The sequence below is a fragment of the Cylas formicarius genome, unplaced genomic scaffold (assembly GCF_029955315.1).
Source record: "Cylas formicarius isolate icCylForm1 unplaced genomic scaffold, icCylForm1.1 PGA_scaffold_2__14_contigs__length_35257938, whole genome shotgun sequence".
Classification (NCBI taxonomy): domain Eukaryota; kingdom Metazoa; phylum Arthropoda; class Insecta; order Coleoptera; family Brentidae; genus Cylas; species Cylas formicarius.
Window position 1 is genome coordinate 11589076 of NW_026844319.1, and position 20089 is coordinate 11609164.

The following is a 20089-nucleotide window of genomic DNA, read 5'->3' on the forward strand; positions in this document are numbered from 1 at the left end:
TTATAAACATTTTTTTGCTCAAAGTAGATTCTCCATATACCGTTGTCAACATTTCAAGTATTTTGCAGCACCGTATTCTATTTTTTACACAAAATGTTATGCAAATTCTTTGTTCCATTGTTTTTGATAGCAAAAAATCGCCGAACACACAAAACACGTCTAACGCTTGGATCTCACAAGAAAAGTAAACGTGCAAACTGACTCATGTTCATGCTCATGCTCAATACGTTTATTTTTTCTGTTTAAATAACATAAATTTGGTATTGTTAACATTGATTTTTAACTTATTAAACAAAGTTTCCTTTAATTGATTTCAAAAGTGAAGCAACAAAATAATTTAACTATTCTCGAAAAAGTAGTACTTTACTGCGCTAAAAACGTCGAATCGAAGCACCGAACTGATACGTTCTCTGAAAGGCAAAACTAAATCAAAGCGCGCAAAGATCTGAGCAAACCTTTTCCATCAGTAGTTAGGTTGTTAGGTTCAACTGGGCTATGGTAGTAGTCGACCCTGCGTAAAATAGCCCTACCAAACCGACAAAAGGACAATAACAAACATAGCCACATCGGCATTTGATTTATATTACTTTTAGTCTATAGACAGATAGATAGATAAATAGATCCATTTATTGACTAGGATTCGTACAAAAGGGACGTACAATTGTAGCAAGTCAGAAGTGATATTCCAGTGCAATAAAATCAAATTAATAAATAACATAAAGACACACATCTAATACAAACAAAATTAGACAGTACTATACAGTTTTATAGCGCATCGATACCAGTGACAGTGTCAATGTATGCTCGCAGGGAGTAAAAACAATGACGTTGTAGGAATTCTTTAATAGTATGTTTAAATTTTCTATTGCTCATCTTTTTCACGGTACCTAGCAAAACATTATACAATTTCAGGTTCAATGAGTTGTTCTCAGACTCCCTCAGTCTAAACCTAGGCCGTCTAAGGAGATCCCCCGAACGAGTTGAATAGGCATGGCAATCGCAATTAGCGCTAAAGTTTCCTTTCGTTCTCTGTATCTCTAATAACTGGTAGTAGATATAGATGCAAGGAAGGGGCATCACTTTGAATTTTTTTAAATAAGGTTGACAATGGTCCCTATATCCTATATTAGCAACGACTCGAATGGCCCTTTTCTGCATTCTAAAAATCTCCACAGCAGCTAAGGAATCACCCGACAGTACCGTGCCATAGCATAAGTGTGAATGCAACAAAGAAAAATAAACCATAAGCAGAGTCCTTGTTCCTATCAGGCCTCTCAGTCGTCGAAGAACGAATATGTTGCTGGACAATCTATTTTTCAGGTCTGAGATATGTTGTTTCCAATTTAGACTATCATCGATCCTAACGCCAAGCAACTTGACGGACTGTCCACTATTTACCAATCAATTGGAGGAAAACACAATACTCTGGGTCTTGTCTAAATTTAATTTAAGATAATTATTTTCGAACCAGACATTAGCCCTGTCCTCCAACATGCCAACCCTAACGGACAACTCCTCCTATATATACAGTGTATTATTGAAATCGCACATTTTATTCTAAATGTATACTCAACACTGATGCCGTATTTTGGAAAGCCCATTTTTCGCAACTTTATTCAGCCTCACATGACGACTATGAACGCAACCACTTTTACGCTGACAACTACGATACCAATGTTTTTCGTGTTAGCAGATAAAAAGCGTATTAAGCTAATGGTACTAAAATATTGTTAAAACTAACACTAAAACCAATTTGTGTATAGTTTTGGTAATGTCAAGGGATTTAAATTTATGAGATAAGCAATTCATATTTAAGCTTATTAAACGAAGCACCATGGCAAATCTCATTTTATCGCTGACATTATTTCATCCCATCGAAAGATCCAGAGGCGGTTATCAGAAGTATTTTAGTCATTTGTCAATCGACCTTGAGATTCATTGGTTAAATTATATGACATCATTTCAATAACACATTTTGACATTTTAATAATTTTTTTTAAGGTCTCAATTTTTGAAAAATATTTAATAATACAAACATTTTGAAAATCACGGATAACTTTTTCAGAGCACTTTTTGAGGCAATTGCATTGATATTCTCATATTCTATCTACAATTCTCCGTTTTCCCTCAAACGAATACAATTTTCTTATTTTAGATGGTCTTAAAATGCCGTTGTTGAAGCCTTTTGAATCATATACAGTAAACGGCTAAAGTATGGAACAAATTCATTTAAAAATCAGATATTGGATTCATTTTTGAAGTCTGTCAAATTTCATGCATAATTTATATAGAATACCCTATACTCTTACTAATAAAAGACAGAAATTAAATTTTGGAATGAACAGGTACGTAGCTAGTACCAGTAAAGTTCATAAATTGTACATTACAGAATTGAAAATTGAATTTTTATTGGATATGATGACAATACAAAATAAAAGAATATATTTGTAATTTGGCTATCGCAAAATATCTAGAAAGACCCATTAGAAGATAAAGAGTGAGTAAAATTGAAAGAAAATTTATAGAAACATGGCATGTAAAGTTCGTCTACGGCCAGGTAGTCGCAAAACTAAAGAGAACATCAGATTAAACCTTAGAGATCGGATGAGTGTTTTGATAAGGAAAACGAAAAATCATTGCTGTCTACAAAAGTTTGTTATATAAAAATGACCCGAAAATATATAGCAACTCATAAAACAAGCAACAAATGAAAAAGAAATCACAAGGAACACCATTGTCATTGATAATCAGGGTGATGAATTAAGTTCAGATGTGGCTGTAACCTTTAATAAATATTACAGTGGATTAGGTGCCAAAATGGTAAAATAACTAAGCTAAACTTAAAATTTCACACAGAAAATTTTAATGCAAATAAATCAATGGTAGAATGTTAATAAAATAGCATTCCGCATCTGGTTGGGTAGAATCTCAATAAAAGCAATTATTATCTTATTCTGCTACCGCACGTCAATCCATAAATCTGGAGATAAAAAATAACCAACAATTATAGAACTATAACCAGTATGCCTTTAGGGTAAACTCTAGTTCAGAGAACGCTGCAGCATTTGACACAATGGCAATACTTGCTAATGAATATGGAAAAACTGGGAGTCAGAGGTATTGTTAATAAACTATTACAACCTTATATCTCGAATAAAACTCAGAGAGTAAAAATTAACAATTCCCTCAATATCTCTCTAACAGGTTATCTTGGTGTCCCCAGCGGTATGAGGTGAAAATAAAAGCTGAAGAGACTACGAAACACATAAAAACTGAATGACTCCACTATTATCGACATAAATGTTCATAGCTTTGACTGTCAAAATCGCATCTACGGCAGTTGTTGCCCTAAAATAAACAAAAGTAATAAAATTAAATATCTTGAAGGCATTATAGATTCAAATTTAAGATGAAAGTAGAAAATTAATATATAAATATTATCAACGTAGACAGGTTATGACTACAAAAATGCTAAAAAAGGGGTACTGTGCGTTAGTTGAGTCACTACTTAATTAATGTATCCGGTGCATTCAATAAAACCATAATTGAAACTTTGATTGTCCCTTAAAAATATAACTTAAGGCAACGGTAGTGTAGATTTATTTAATAATGCCCAAGTATATAAATGCCAATTGCATGTAAAACCACAAATAATAACTGTATTATTCCAAATGCCAAAACTATCTAAATGTCAAAAATATATTTTTTATACGCTACCAAAGATATTTAATATATTTCCAGTTGATTTAAAAATAAGCTATTTCATAAAATAAAAAATAAAATAGAGCAGTGGCTAATAAATAATAATATAATTTGGTTCGGAATTATATAACTGCGCTGAATATAGCCTCTGTCTGTTATTGTGACATGTTCTTTAAAACTCATTCCTTTTTTGATCTGTTATAGTTAATAACAATTCTGTGCAATATATCGCATATAAAGCATTTTATTCGAAGTAGCTTCAAATAATATTGTTCGCCAACGAACAACCATGATGGGAATGTGCAACTCAATTCCATTTTTTCATCGTCAGTTAGTGTATAGTTTTGAAGCCATGTTTTATTTAGGGATTTTCAATAACTTCAGGACTTTATTTAAATTTAAAATTTATTCAAAATGTGTATATGGAAAAACTACAAAATTTTTATGATTTCAAATTTAAAATGAAATAAGAAATAAGGTAAATTAATGAAATTATCCTCAATAATGTTTTGTAAGGGTTTTTAAATCGATTAGCATATTGCCAAGAAGTTAATGGGTAAACTTAAGTTTTAAAATTCATTTAAAATGTACGTGTATTGTTCAAACGAAAAGTCAGAGGCAGCCACTCAACTTTATTCTAATTTATTATTTACGTTAAATTTGATTGTTCATTAATCATTTCTAAATAATTGACATTCCAATTACGATCACGCTCTACAACTTGGATCGAAACGCATGCCATAAAAAAACGGATTTTATTTAAAGAAAAATGTATTTCGCTCAAGTCTCACGCAATTTCATATTAAAAGAACCATTCCAGTCCCATGAATCACATTTTACGCTTCATGAAAATTCATGCGAAAAGAAAAGCATTCTTCGATGCAAATACGGCGTCATGCAATGTTTATTAACGGAACAATTTCGCTACGTGACCGGAAAAAGAATTTATATCTGAAAGGCGACGAGGTCGCGATGTTTGTTTCCATGTTTAATGGAAAATAAAAACCTTTCTCACTTACCCATTTTTCTCTTTGCAGATTAATCCCGAGCATTCGGTTCCGACTTTTGTCGACGGAGACTTCGTGAGCTGGGATACGCACTCAATTTTAGAGTTTCTGGTGGGAAAATACGGCCCGGATGACAATCTGTACCCGCTGGACCCCGAACGGAAAGACCTCGTCGATCAGAAGCTCTTCTTCGAGTCCGACACGTTATTTCCGCGAGTAAACTGTGTGATTGTAAGTTAGTTAATCAGCAAATGAGAAGTCCCATCGTTCGTTGAAACAGGTTAAATTAGGTTCCGAATGTCTTTACGTCTTTTAATGCGAGAGTATAGCCTAGCGCGCGATAAATAGTCATGACTTGCCTGGCCATACATACCATAAACGGAAGACCGTTTCCCCTCAATAAACTGAACAATCGATGTAAGAAACTAAACAGCTCAACTAAACCTCAAAAATGCTGTTGATGAACAAGGTCTTTTAAGTGCGTATTACTACGTAATTAAGCTATATTATTATTAAGCTATAAGCTACAGCATACCAAATGGTAGCGCTACTGAAAGTGTTTTTATCTCGCAAAAGATAAATATTTGCTTTAAATCTTTTAGAATCCTGTAGACCGATGTTTAAAAAACATAAACCACTAACATTTATTAGCATTTACTTATTGACGATACTGTGTTATGTATATGAGCGTAGATATTTATATCACAGAGTAGAGGACACATACCTGACTAGAACTAGAGATCAACTAAAATTCAATGCATATAATTATTGCAGTTATAAAAAATCACCTGAATATACAGGATGTCTTCTTTTAAATATATTACCTACAGAGTTGCGAGAAAATACCAATCTTTTCGCATATTATGACCTAAATGACTTTAAAGAGTGTGCAAGCATTTTAAATGATTTATCTGTGTTTATTTTACATCTATGTGTTAAAGTTTGTGAAAGTGTGCTGTATTTTATACAATTTTTTATATTTATTTTTTCTTTGCTTCTTGACTTGTCCATTGTAATTTATGCGGATCAATAATCATTATCACGATACTTTTTTTTTGGTAGTGTCTATACCTTATATAGTCATTATTTGTTTAGACCTTGTCTTGAAGAGTAAGTGAATCGTTTTACGAGTAAATGATGGTAAAATTTATATAATACTTACATTTTTGTCTTTGTTATCGGGCAATTTCACATATCTTTCTACGTATTTAAATTTTAAAAAACTGTTTGAAAAGACAACAGTCATCGTTTATCTACAGGTTTTCTAAAAATGATAAAACCTACTAGAAACACGGTCAAAGGACATTCGTTCGCGAAAAACATCACTTATTTAGATACCTATTTTGTTATGGCAACTTGGTTCAGTGGCATATTTAAGCAAACGGACAAAATTAAACGCATATGGGAGAAAACAAATATCAATTAGATAGGTTTATTTTTAAAAAACTCCCAACGCCTCAACAACTAAAACAACGAAAACCCATAAAGCAAAGAGCAAAGCAGAGTCTGTGTGCCTACATTAGTTATTCCATTTTTCTTGTGTTATGAATACTCTATCAGAAGAAGTATTATTACTAGTTTACTTGAGGAAGTGCTTCAGTTCATAAACGCAGTACAACATCCGATGTTACGGGATGGATAGAACCTATTTTGGCATCATAATACCGCTTACAGCCTGACCAAATCATCTCGGTCTCATTAAATTAGCAACGATAAGGCAGAAGCCGCAAAACGCAATGGCCATTTTTCAATGCTATTTCGTCCATTCTTAAAAGATTATATTTTGAAATATTTTTTTATTCAAAGAAAAATACTTAGGAACTACCGCTGCACTTTTTCTGGCAACTGTTGCTTCACTAACATCCATAGCTGATCTGAAATGGAATATTCCTTTTTTGCTGCCACTCGATGAGAGATTACTTGATCCAACATTGATTAGGAATTAGCTCAGCGAGTCTACCGTGACACGATGCAACGTGCATTATTATTAAAGAAGGTTCACTAAGATTGTCCAAAAACTGTTGACTGAACTACCTTTTAAATTACATAAGTCTTACATAAAGGGATTTTATGTTCATGATGGGTTTTGATGCCCCCAGAAACAAGCTTATGCACCGATCTTAGAGCAACATGTCATGCATCGGCAACACGCCACAATAAGACATAATAAGTATCTAACTAATTAATAATTTTCAGAAGCTTAAATTGCTTCTTCATAAAAATGAGATGTTTTCAAGTTTCAAAAAGCGGTTTACCCCGCATTTTTTCGCGAGTGGAGGAAACAAGTTTTAAAATAAGGGCTTGCTCCTTTGCACCAGATCGTTGGTGATTTCGAAACAATTTAATTATCCTCTAAATTTGAAAATTTTATTGATTAATACTGACAAACAAACAAAAAATTAGTCTTGGCAATTTATCGAGTGTCTGGCTTTATTTGTGGCTGCAGCGCTCAGTGTACACTCCAAAGACCGTTACAGACGGATATTTATGTAAAATGTAAAATTCCAATGACAGGGAACATTGAACAGGGTGTACAATTTGCATACAATAGAAAGTCAAGTTTGGTGAATAAATGGAAGGAAAGTAATAATTATGCAGATGGGCAAATAATTGATATATTAATCACTCCAAGATCAAGTAAATAAAAATTTATATAGAAGTAAGAACAATATGAAAATACATACATTGTAATAAATATTTGATTTATTTTTAAAAATATCAACTATTTACATTACAACTTCATTTGCAAATTTTAGTCATCATGTTCCAAGTCATTCAGAATAAGGGGAACAAGCGACTCTACCCGTTCTTTCTTCTATTTCAATCACAAATTGGACGCACTCAATGCAAGTCACCGTCTTTATTCCCTCTCGCCAGAGGATTTCAACGTCTGTTTTAAGTTTTTCCGTAACGAAAATTCATTTGCTTAGAATTTTATTTCCGTTAATTTAATTTTTTGGAAAGGATTTTCTACATTTTCATGTATTTAAGTTAGATGACATATATATTTTGAATTTTTGGTTACATCCGAAATCACTAAAACAATTAGAAATAATAAAATAAAAATTAAAATTATTTCATCAAAAATAAAAATATACACAATTAGAAATATAACAATTTTTACAATATCAGAGGAGAAACCAAAATTAAAGTAATTAGGTGGACATTTTAGTTTGCCAAAATTTGAAAAAAGTTGAACTTCCTAATAATTGATAGAAAACTAGCACTAGGAGTTGGTATATCGGGGGTCAATTATACTTTAGATCTTTGAAGAAAATATTCTTGTAGTATTTGAAACTTTGTGGTGATTTTAAATCGTAATGGGGAGTAAAACTTACCTTGTAGTAGATTTCTTTAGTAGCGTGACAGTGAATTTCACCTCCGATATCACTACATAGCTATGCTACTTTAAAGCATTTTTTAAAGTCAAGAGACTTTAAAGTTAGTAACATCATTATTACAAAGTAATAAACACTTTGTATTGATATACAAATAACGAAGTCAAGTACGTGACGTACGTTACGTACTTTTTTCTAGTAACAGTTCCGTTCCAAATACTTTAAAAACTACTTAGAAGTATCGATAATATAAAGTTTTCATATGTAGTGATAATTACTACGTACTTACTCAAACTCCCTAATATAGAGAAACAAAAGTTAAAAAAGACGCTTTCAAAGTAAAAATTTCGTAACAATTTTTTTTTAAGTTCCCATCCTAGTTACTACAACTTTGATGCTGCTTGGGGACTTATTACATATATGTGCTAAATCATTACAACTAATTACACAATCACAAAGAAAATGCCGAAGAGTAAGCCGAAGTATTTATTTAGCAAAATAAAAAATAATCTCGATAAACAATGATTTTGTCGTCACATTGACATCATCTTAATTTAAATGGCATCCTCCATCTATGTTTTCATATTTCACATTATATCACATAAAGTATGTTCAGGTTTTCCTATAAAGCTAACCATTTTTTGATAACCGGTCGCCAAATTGATTGAAAGTTTTTGTCCGGTAAATTGTTACCACAAACGAAATAATTTATGGCCTTTACTTAAACATAACTTAAAAGTAAAAGTTTTGACTAAAAGAATAATATAAATAACAAAGAGAATAGAAGACCAATCAAAAAAATAACGACATTAATAGTCTAGTATATTTTTAAGCTTGCTTTGAACCGACTCACCAAAACCAAACAAAATGAGATTTGTGTATCTCACAAATTAATTTACCGGGCTTGGAAAAATTATGTAATTTACTAAATACAAACTATTATGCCAGAGTGTGTTCCAATTGCAAAGAATAGTAAATAAAAATTCATGCCAGCCTAGATTTATAACAGTAGTATACGAATTTTAAAACGGAAAAAATATTATCGATATCAAAATTGCATATCAAATAACTGCAAAGAAAACTCATCGCACTGTATGACATTTGAGGAAAAGAAATGAAAGCTAAGGTGAAAATGGATTCTAATCAGCCGGATCAACAAAAAATCCTTCATAATGATTCAGAGTTTTGAAATTCATGGATAGTTCAATATGAAATTTAGAAGCCGCATTCAAATGGAAATTTTAGAATAGATCATAAGGACATGACAATATTCCACCGTATATTTTTAAATCATGCACCAAATTTCTCGTTAGACTCCTCTGCTACATTTCAAGTCAATAGCTGCAAATTTGAATTGTTAGAATTGTCTTTTTAAGAAAACACGGAATGTCTTGCGCATTCTATATAATATGCGGAAAACGGCAGTCGACTTACAGATTTCTGAAGATAACTGGAGCATCCCGAGCAATATCAAAAATGCGCGTTTTGTAAAAGTACCGCTATTGAATATATTAATATATTGCACGAGCCCCCTCCCCTCTTTCCAATAACCTCCGCCAGGGGACAATGCGCTACATCCCTGCCGAATTTCAAATCGATAACTTCAAATTTCGGACAATTGCTTTGTCTTATAGCGATGTTGGAAAAACAGCTAAAATTCGAAAAAAAAAGACTGATGGTAGGGTTAGTTCGCGGTTCAATTGACTTATGTACAATATGAACTATTAAAAAAGTCTGTATGCAGGGTGTTTCGAAAAACATTTGCCAATGTTAGGAGGAGAGCCATCATTCAAAATAATCATAATTTGCTACCTCTTTTAAATGTTATATTTGTTCCATACACAAAAGATAATAAAAAATTGATTTTTTCAAATCAAGTTATATTTTTTTAAAAACACCCTATATATTATTTCACAAAAATAAAGATCTTTTTTCTTGTTTCCAATAATATAGGGTTTGTTTAACTTATGTTCAAAGGTTTTTCAAAATTTTGCTTCAAAGCTTTTAAATTGCAAGTAAACCCTAGTCCATTATAGCCAGGGCGGCCGAAGAACAATTGAATGCGGTTTATGTGACATTTTGACTTTTCGCGAAGAGAAAAAAGCAATTCATTGTTTATAAATGCCAAGTCATTCTTGTGTATTTGAAAAAAACGCCGTTTAATTATTATAATAAAAATCAAGAATTGTACGTTTATTTTATCTCAAGCGGGAAGAGAATGCTGAGAATTATTTGGTAAACTTGGACCGTTAAGAAGCAAGTTCAGATATATAGAAAACAAATTTAGAGAAAGAATTGCTAAAACGACAATTCTAAATAAATCATAAGTAGTGAACAATGTACTATACAAACAAATATATATTTTTTTGTACACTTCATCATTTATACACTTAAGGTATTGATTGTAAAATGCTTTGTGTTAAGTCATCCAAGTTTCGATTTCTCTCGGCGACAGACAGTTTCTTTAAGATGTCGCCAAAAAAAAATATGCAGGGGAGTTAAATCTGGACCGCATTGGTCCGTGTCATTAAGATAATTTGACAGACATTTGAAGTTATTTTTAATAATAAAGAGATAATTTTACTTCAACTGGATTAAAAGTGTTAAGTGCAGTGATGTCTCGGAAGATAACGAATAGTATTGTTAAAGAGTTGTACTGACTTTCTTGCAATTTTTGATGTTCACTTTAAATAAACCATTAAAAGTATAACTTTTTCGTCCCTTGGGTTTTCTTGTCTCGTTTTCGAGCGAAAAAATAAAAATCGCAAAAACTGGAAAAACGTAATTTTTGAACCCTTTGGTCGCGGAAAACTTATGATATTGGTATTTTCGCACAAACTGTTTTTTTCTTAAATATTGAACCCCCTATATTTTAAAAACTAAGCATTCCTGGACTGGACGTTACTATGAACTTTCCAGTCGAGCATGCAACACCCTGTATACATAAACGGAGAACTGAGAACAACCAAATATTCTTTTGTACTTGCCGGTCTAAAATACCAAAGCATGCACAGTTCAGATGTTCCGCAAGCATTGTGTTTCCAATACTTTAGTCACGGGTTTGACAGCGACAGATATTTTCGACAGATTTTGGCCAGGAATGGTATTTTGACATTTGTCAGTTCTCATGGTCGCAAAATACGTCACGTAGTAGCATTTGTGCTATTTTACAAAAACTTGCCCAAAAGGTAAGAGACGTAGAAAAGAAAAAACAAAAAAACCCGTTTATAAACTTTATTGTCACTCGTTTATTAAACAAAGTCGTGCCTGAAGTATCGTTTATGAAACTTGTTGTATAATAACACATGCGTTTTCTAATTATTATTAACTAAGGGGTTTTAGTCCTTCACTTTAAATTACATTTACAACTTTTCGATTTTGTCCACTTGCGGAGATCCGATTAAAGCGTACCATAAGTTTTCAAAATTGAATGTTTTTATCTTATCCTAATTAAAAATTAAGTTTAGAGTAAGTAACTCAGAAAGTAACCCTTTTAATTGCTGATATCGCTTTAATTAAAGCAATAATAATTATCCTTGTTTTGAAGTCATTGAGATACTGGAGATCTCCGTCAGTGAACTTATAATGAAAAAATTAAAATGGACACAAAACAAAGTACTACAATTTTCCACTAATTAATAATAAAAAAAGAGTTAATTTTGTTTTTCAACAACCTTCTTGCGTCCAGAATTTTTATTTTATTTTTTTCCCAAAACATGGGCGCGCAATCTATCTTTTCGCACCTGCACATTTGATTTGTATTGGATCCTCTCTTTTTGCAACGCCAAAATATAATTATTTTCCGAGATATTTTAAGGATGCTGTTTTTTGAAACACACAAAAGTTTTGATCGATCAATCATAAAATTAATTATGTTGAATCTATCTAAACGTGTTTATAAAAATAAGGAGAGAAGTTCAACTTGGCAAAACTTAATGGAGTAGCCATGTGTCCTTAACTGCATTTAAGGATTTCTGGAGTGTATGTGGATACCATAGACTAAAAATCTATGGATTTTTTTGGAAATTGAGTTTATGGTGGATATGTGCATTATTTAGGGAAGGCAGTAAATGATTGAATGTGGTCCAATGTTGCTGTTTGCTTTCTGCATTTTGTGTAATAATAAGCAATTTGGTTACTTCCTGTAATTCTGTTGTTAACAAGAGAGTACTATTACTAGTCTAGTATGATGATTACAATGTCAATAGAGCTTGCATTTTTGACATTTCAAAGGTTATTGCCTTTAATGTTTGTAATTTCAAAAACTCTGTTCATTACAGTACAATACAAGAGGATTTCAAAGTTATTGGTATTTAGTCCATTAAGTTGGGTATCTAATATCCCCCATATCCATGAAAGAATGTAAAGTTGGGTCTACATTGGGCTGCCTGTGTTCTTTCAAGTTTGCAATATTTTAGTTTGCAAGAGTTTGGAATATTGTTCAGTCACAACTGATATCCACAACTTCACAAATCCAATATTTAATTAAAAATTTTAATTAATTAATTTACTTTATTTTGCAGCAGGCGATCATCATAGAAAACGAAAAAGAAATCCCCACAGAGAAGATAAGTGCAATTACGGAGTCATACAAAATCCTGGATGGATTCCTAGAAAACAAGACTTTCTTAACTGGCGACTTTCTTACAGTCGCGGACTTATGTTGCGTGGCCACCGTCAGCACAGCGACGGTTATTACCCCCATATCAACAGAAAAATACCCCAATCTTTCCCACTGGTACAGAACCTGCAAGAACCTGGAGTACTATGAAGAAGCCAACGGAGTGGGACTGAATAAGTTAGATGCGTTGGTGGAACTGAAGTTGGGCCGACCCAGAACCAAAGAACTCTGCGAATAGCACACCTCGTTGACATATTTTGTGATATTTTGTACAATTTTACTAGATAACTGTAATTCATAATTTATTTATTTATTATAATGCAATTTTATCAGTCTCTATTTCAATTAAACGCACAAATATGAAACTTTTGGTTTTACTTCAAATCAGACTCGGTAATAATTTAATTTAAAAAATATGTCTAAACTTCCTAATCACCAAAAAAATTATATATCACTTTGAAGCATTATATTGGATAACTGGATTTTCTCTCCTGGTTTGAAGGCAGGCATACCAAGGTACGGACATGAAGCGCAGCGGAATGCATCTCCCAAATAGCACTGAAAGTCAAATAAGGGCCAAAATGAATGTCTAATACAAGTTTATAGCAATAAATCATTAAAAAATAAAAAATCTAAAATAAAATCGCCCCATTACTTTTTCGCCAAATACTTACCACTATCCTTAATATCAATGTTTTCTTTCTTTCTTTTTTAATATGATTTTAATAACAAAAATGAATACTTACATTTCCACAAGAAGATTTCTGGGCATTAGATGTTTCTACAACTTTTCCCACTTGGGATTCAGTTTGCAGTTCATCAGCTAGACCACAGGAACAATCCTTACAAGCTTTACGTTTCCCAGTTGTCCCACACACTATAACAAAATACTGTGAAATTATCATTCTATAGTTCTACAGTGTCTACCTCTTAAACTGAACTCTTCAGGTTTTTTAAAATCATCTTCATCCAATAACTCATCCGCATCAATAATGTCATCCTCATCTTCACTAGCATCAAGTTTCCAAACATTGCTGCCTGCTTGTTTTAGATTTAATTTTGCAGATGATCCAACTTCAAATTTAGGTTTTTTACATGTAACAAAGGAGTCATTACTAGTTACACTCATAAACCCGCTAGTGGTTAAAGCGAATTCAATGTTGTTTAAATCAGAAGTCAGCTTTTTGATCAATAATTTCCCTTCAGGTTTTAAAACTCTGTGCAGCTTTCTTAATATGTCAGAAGAAAGTTTTTGAGGTGGTACTAAAACCACCGCATTTACGATGGAATTATCTGGCACATCTAAAATAATGAGTTACTCAACACAACAAAAAAATGAAACCAAAATCACTCACTGAATAATCTACCTAGTGAACAAATTAACGGAGAAACAAAGGATTCAAGGATCCCTTCCAAAGATTTCTTGTCGTCTTCGTCTCCCAACACTAGTATAGGATCAGATCTATTGAGATTATCCAATATCTGCATTTTATTTTAACTTTTCAAATATGTTTTAGAAATTCTTTAATATTGAAAACTCCAGATATTTTATGGTTAATGTCGTGGGCCACGTACAACCTCTTCTTTCTTCTTTCAAGGTCTAAAAACATAACTTATTTTTAACGACCAAGCGAACAATTTTACCGAAGAAGAAGAACCCACCAATCAACCAAAATTCTAGGGTCGGACGATAGCTCGGTTGGTAAGGCGTTAGACCTGCCAACTCAACTGACCGGAGGTTATGGATTCGATTCCCACCGGGTGCCCGCGTTTTGATAAATAAAGAAAGCAGTGACTTAAAACGTAATTAAAAAAAATCTAAGGAGATTTTCTAAGATTGGAAGAGGATCATGTGGGGCAATGACGAGAACAGAGACGGATAGTTATTTCACATAAGCGTTACATTAGCCAGAATCCGGCTGAACAGAAAGATCAATGACAGGGATTGTCACGAAACTACAAGGAATCTGAAATTCTGTAATACAAATTTACCTTTCACGCCAAACTGTTTTGCATGAAAATCCAAAATAACAGCATCCCTGTTGATATTATACCCTCTGGCAAATAACAGATGAAACTTATTTCAACAGATAGTGGCGTTACTCTAACTATGGGCCATGTTACTAAACTGGAGGAAATCTGCAATTACCATTTTCTGATCAGATCAGAGATCAGTAAATATAACCCTTGAGCAAATGAATGTCAATATCAAATATAAATTTGCAATTTGACTACGCTGCCTTTCATTAATTCCTTTTAGTGAAAGGATGGATGTATCTCCTAATTATAAAAATATATGGCCTCTCATCATTAAAGTATTTCCAGTTTTAGATGATTTGAACACATTGTGCCCTTCTGGGGAAGAAGTGGTTCTTAAAAATGAATTTAATCAAATTATAGATTATATGAAAACTACTCCTATAGAAGAAACAATCCAAGATTTTATCGTGAGTAAAATTGAGAAACGACTAAGGGATGAAGTGGTGCCAGAGTTTTGGTCATACTTCAAAAAATCAGAGAATGACAATAGGGGATTCAAGCAGTTTTATAATGCCGTAAAATCTCTTTATGATAACTACAGATACCTGGACAATGTAATGAGCAAACTAGAAATGTTAAGGCAAGCAACTCATTTGGATAAATCCATCTATAATGAAAAATCTGTTGAGGATTCTTTAAAGCTTATTTTAAAGTCCACTTTGCTGTCTCAGTTGCATGTAAATTACCAATTGGTCACCAGCAATTTTTACCTAACAGCCTTAAGAATGGAAGATGTTGAAGAAAACAATCCAGGAGGTACATGTATTATCTGTGTACAGGATAGCTTTCATTGCAATTGTTTGCACTTGTTTCAAGAAACAAACAGGTAACAAATTATCTATTTTATGTATTTTATAACTTTCTGACATTTTAGGAAACTGGGAGATATGACTCTTCTGGAGCCTTTGGTTGGTCAAACTTTAACAAATTTAAGTTACACATACATTTATTCACATATTCAAAAAGTTTGTAAAGATAACTTTGATTTATCATTCATTACTTCCTTAGAGAAGGTATAATTTTAACAATTTTTGGCCAAAAGTTTGATGATTGTGTTGTAGTGGCTTCAGTCAGTAGTAATCCTATGGTTGAAAAAAATTTACTACTTAGATAGATCCATCACCTTGAATGAGTCAATAGAAACATTAGAAAAGAAATTAATAAATTATTTATACAACAGCTACATCAGAGTCAGGATAGACCAGTTATTTAACATTATAATAGGTAAATATTAAAAGTCAGAATACTGGGTGTTTTAAGAAATATTACATACTGATTATACAGAAGTTATCTTCAAATCAATAATAATATACCAAGTAATGTACCAAAAAGTCACAAATTATATATCTCATTACTGTGTGTTTCTTTTTTATCTTTGTATCTCAGTATCAAACCTTGATATTTTAAAATTTCAATTGGAGCACTGTATATTATTGCATTTTTTTATTTGGTTAACATGTTCCAAAAATTCAGGTTTTCATTCATATTTTTAGGCAATAGATATTATTTAAAAATATTGATATTTCTAATAGCTCAACAAAAACTTCTCATTTTTGGATATAAACTAAATTATCGCAAGGAAGTTTCGGCAAAGCAGATACCTTCTGTGACGTCAGTATCGAATTTTTATGCAAAAGATGTGTTTTCTATGTCACCAAATTCGCTACATAATAATTATGTATTATGTATATTATTAATTTAAACCTACACTCAGTAGTTCTGAACTAGCATAAGGTGCTCACCTCGATGGCATAAAAACATATCCTCAATAAAAAAGTCTATTTGGGGTATCTGTGAATCTGTGAATTTTTATAATTACTTATAATGTCGAAACGAATAAATTTTCAATGAGGATTAAACCAACAAACTTAAGATTTTATTGAAAATAGTGCCTTGATGCAAACAACAATTAAAATTTTTTCGATGAAACAAATAGCTTTGAAAACAATATAAATGATAGCCAAAAGATGTCAAATACCGATCTAGGTGCAAACTTCTCTAAATGAAAGTAAGGGACCTCAAAAAAATTCGAAACAAAAGAATTTACATGTTTATCATAACAAGTTTTTACAGGAGTTAATTTAATTAAAAAACGTTGTTATAGAATTTCCAGAATCTTTACCTGCTTTGCAAGATATTCGCTTTTGCCTGCCTCGAACAGATCTAAAATCTCTTTTAATAAAAAAGTTACAAAAAGCTATGGAAACAAGACTGCTACACCCAGGTGTGAGTACGGCAGATGTGCTTACAGCGTATGTCGCTACTATTCGATCACTAAGAGTATTGGATCCTTCGGGATTGTTGTTGGAAATGGTAACTCAACCAATTCATCAATATCTAAGAAGCCGCGAAGATACAGTCAGGTATGATTTGGCCCCGAATGCAGGTTGCGAGAATTGACTTTGATTGATTTTAGGTGTGTTGTAAGCAGTTTAACTGAAGAGGGACCTAACGATTTAGCAGAAGAACTCAATCGAGAGGAGGCAGTTTTGATCAATGAAAATGTACTATTAGATGAAGACTCTGACAACTGGGAAATGTGGATGCCTGATCCAATCGATGCAGTAGCAAACAAAAGTGGATATCTCTGTTAATTCAAGGTGGACATATTTAATTCTAATTTTTTCAGAAACTAAAGATACTCAAATAAATCCCCGCACAGCTGATATAATATCAATGTTGGTAAGCATTTATGGCAGCAAAGAACTTTTCGTTAACGAGTATAGAACTTTGTTGGCCGATCGGCTTTTATCTCAGTATTCATGTGATACTGAAAAGGAGATACGATATCTAGAACTTCTAAAATTGCGTTTCGGTGATATGCATTTGCATTTCTGCGAGGTTATGTTAAAAGATGTTGGTGACTCAAAGCGAATCAACCAAAGAATAAAGCAAGACGCTGAATATAAAGAAGAAAATATACCCTTGTGCGCAATGATAGTGTCGCAACAATTCTGGCCCCCATTCAAAGATGAAAAGCTGGAGCTGCACGAGAAAGTGATACATCAAATGAATACATTTACAAATGCCTTTGAAGCGTTAAAGGGAAGCAGAACTTTGCACTGGAAGAATAATTTAGGCATAGTCAACTTAGAGATCGAGTTAAACAACAGGACATTAAATTTGTCAGTATCCCCGGTTCATGCAACAATTATAATGCATTTCCAAGATAAAAGTACCAACTATTTACTAGTTTTTCAGTATAGTAAGATTCAAACATTTTGTAGATACCTGGGATGTTGAAGAGCTCAGTAAAGAGATGCGGTGCCCTCCTACGATATTGCGGCGCAAAATAGGTCTCTGGTTGTCGCACGGGGTCTTAATAGAGACAGAGCCCGGCGTTTTTTGCGTTCAAGAGGAGGTTGAGGAGAGACACCACACCCAAGACGATTTTTACGTGGAGGAGTATGAATCTGAATCGGCCATGGCGAGTGCGCAAGACCAAAAAGAAGAAGAATTGCAGGTAGTGATCACCTTGTGCACACCTTAAACCAGTAAAATCAATAAATGTTTTCTTCTGTATTTCTAGAATATATGGTCGTATATAATGGGAATGCTGATGAATTTGGATAGCTTGCCCCTGGAAAGGATTCACCACATGTTGAAAATGTTTGCTTTTCAAGGACCCACCACAGAGTGTAGTCAGTCTGAATTGAAAGTATTCTTAGATAGGAAGGTTCGAGAGAGACAGCTAATTTATTCAAACGGATTATACAAACTTCCAAAATGAATTACTGTAGTTGAGTTTTCAAAAAATTGTTTATGTGGTGCCATGTATATTATTTTTTGAGGGTGTGACACCCCTGTGCTTGCGACGGGTACACGCCAACCTACACCTAATAAAAGAACTAAAGTATCCAAGTTCTTGTTCTTTGCTTTACTTTCGGTGGTCAAATGAACTCTGGATATTCGCCCATTGCCGACATCAGTCGAGAGATTTTTAAAAGTTCATAACACAATAATGGGTGTATTTGTGTGTGTAGGCGCGCGTACACTGATAAAGTTACATGCAGATTTACATTTTAACCAAAATACCTGGGGATAATAAAACAGGAGACACGGAAGTAGGAGCAACCAAAGAAATCGGCTTCCACCGTGGACGTGGACCATCCGGCCTCCATGCCGGCGTGAATGACAATAAAATAGTGGGGTTAGCAGCACCTATACTTTTAACTTTCACAAAACTCACCAAAAATTAAAACTCCTTAAATCGGAGGGATAACAAAACTATTAAACTGAGTAGAAGTGATTCTGCCTGAATCAAACGGAGGCTAAACCACAGCAAGTTGTAAAACGGATGTCAATGCCAACAAGGATCTTATCCGCTTATTTTAGATTCAAACTTTATACTCGAAGCTGAACTTTTAGCTGTCAACATAAAAAAATGTGAACTTTGCCGGCAGTGACCCTAGGTTCTGGAGATTTTTTTAATCAATTAACCGGTAGACCAATTTCATCCACTGATCTAAACATCGATGCGTATTTATCGTTAACTTTCTTTGATGATTAAACCAGGAAAAATGACCACATTCTCTCTGCTTTATGCGCAAGTCAGGGTATGCGAGGCCTATATTATGATCACTGCCAACATAAGCGGCAATAGTCACTGAAACCGAAAAGTCCGAACGACCGATTCATATTCATTTGAATTTGAATTATTGTTGTGTCTATATGTTACGTTTTCTGTTCTCGTCAGTATAATATTTAGCTGTCTTTTGCTTTTTATTGAAACATGATTTTATCAAAATAGGAGCTACGTATTGGGTTGTACCAGTAATACATTAATTTGTTTAAATGAAATACCTGCGTGGAAATAGATATTTCATTCAATATGCATTTCAACACATAAGCAAATCTACCAATCGATGACGCAACTCAATACTATAGAATAATTATATAAATATAAATTTTAAACCAATAAAATGAATCGTATTCCGGCGAATTCGATTTATTTTGGTATGGTCGGTCGATCGGTCGCCTGTATTCGGTCAATTCTGACCGGTCAGGGCGGCAGCGTGAGGGAACAAGGTGATCAAATCGCTACGAACAAGCGGGATTCGGTCGTTCGATCCTATGAAGTGATTGAATCAAAGTGACCGAATCAATCGCGATTGACACAACTCTATCAAATATAGAACAAAAAAAGAAAACGGAGCTTATATTCGCAGCACTCTAGTGCAAACTAGGACCGTTTCGTGGAACCTACCAAAGTTGATAAGGGTCAAAAATATCGGGGCCGTATTCACCAGCCATAGGATCCACTAACTTTTTGGCAGGAAATTTGAATAGGGACAGCTATCTCAGAATTTTAGAAAAAATTAAAGGTTGCTTTGTAATAACTCGATTGTAACGAACAAATTTTTTCTTAAACAACACTTAAA

General features: G+C 33.2%; 3 protein-coding genes across 3 annotated transcripts in view; 2 read left to right on the forward strand and 1 right to left on the reverse strand.

The window, feature by feature from the left end:
* Positions 1-12931, forward strand: part of LOC132698295 (glutathione S-transferase 1-like) — a 43200-nt gene extending 30269 nt beyond the window's left edge. Inside the window, exons 2-3 of the mRNA XM_060664286.1 lie at positions 4740-4940; positions 12571-12931. Coding sequence (XP_060520269.1) covers positions 4740-4940; positions 12571-12906 — 537 coding nt within the window. The 3' untranslated portion in view covers positions 12907-12931. The remainder of the gene's footprint in view (positions 1-4739; positions 4941-12570) is intronic.
* Positions 12932-13051: 120 nt separating this feature from the next.
* On the reverse strand, positions 13052-14433 carry LOC132698294 (anamorsin homolog). The gene is made up of 5 exons (XM_060664285.1): positions 14331-14433; positions 14024-14268; positions 13596-13970; positions 13415-13545; positions 13052-13226 (listed from the first exon to the last, which is right to left on the reverse strand). Exons 2-5 carry the CDS (start codon positions 14154-14156, stop codon positions 13113-13115), a joined length of 753 nt encoding a protein of 250 aa, XP_060520268.1. The 5' UTR covers positions 14157-14268; positions 14331-14433; the 3' UTR covers positions 13052-13112.
* A 502-nt stretch (positions 14434-14935) lies between these two features.
* On the forward strand, positions 14936-18564 carry LOC132698292 (anaphase-promoting complex subunit 2). Its single transcript, XM_060664282.1, has 8 exons — positions 14936-15534; positions 15583-15721; positions 15770-15932; positions 16813-17071; positions 17125-17285; positions 17338-17883; positions 17936-18171; positions 18238-18564. Exons 1-8 carry the CDS (start codon positions 14936-14938, stop codon positions 18436-18438), a joined length of 2304 nt encoding a protein of 767 aa, XP_060520265.1. The 3' UTR covers positions 18439-18564.
* The last annotated feature ends 1525 nt before the right edge of the window (positions 18565-20089 follow it).

What these genes read in the sequence shown, in the direction of transcription:
- LOC132698294 (XM_060664285.1), bottom strand. Translation starts at nt 14,156, where the DNA reads ATGCAGATATTGGATAATCTCAATAGATCTGATCCTATACTAGTGTTG. An exon ending in TTCACTAGGTAGATTATTCA is followed by an intron (nt 13,971 to 14,023) that starts GTGAGTGATTTT and finishes TCATTATTTTAG; the next exon opens with ATGTGCCAGATAATTCCATC. An exon ending in AGAAATCTTCTTGTGGAAAT is followed by an intron (nt 13,227 to 13,414) that starts GTAAGTATTCAT and finishes TTTGACTTTCAG; the next exon opens with TGCTATTTGGGAGATGCATT.
- LOC132698292 (XM_060664282.1), top strand. Translation starts at nt 14,936, where the DNA reads ATGGATGTATCTCCTAATTATAAAAATATATGGCCTCTCATCATTAAA. An exon ending in TTGTTTCAAGAAACAAACAG is followed by an intron (nt 15,535 to 15,582) that starts GTAACAAATTAT and finishes CTGACATTTTAG; the next exon opens with GAAACTGGGAGATATGACTC. An exon ending in AATGCATTTCCAAGATAAAA is followed by an intron (nt 17,884 to 17,935) that starts GTACCAACTATT and finishes AACATTTTGTAG; the next exon opens with ATACCTGGGATGTTGAAGAG.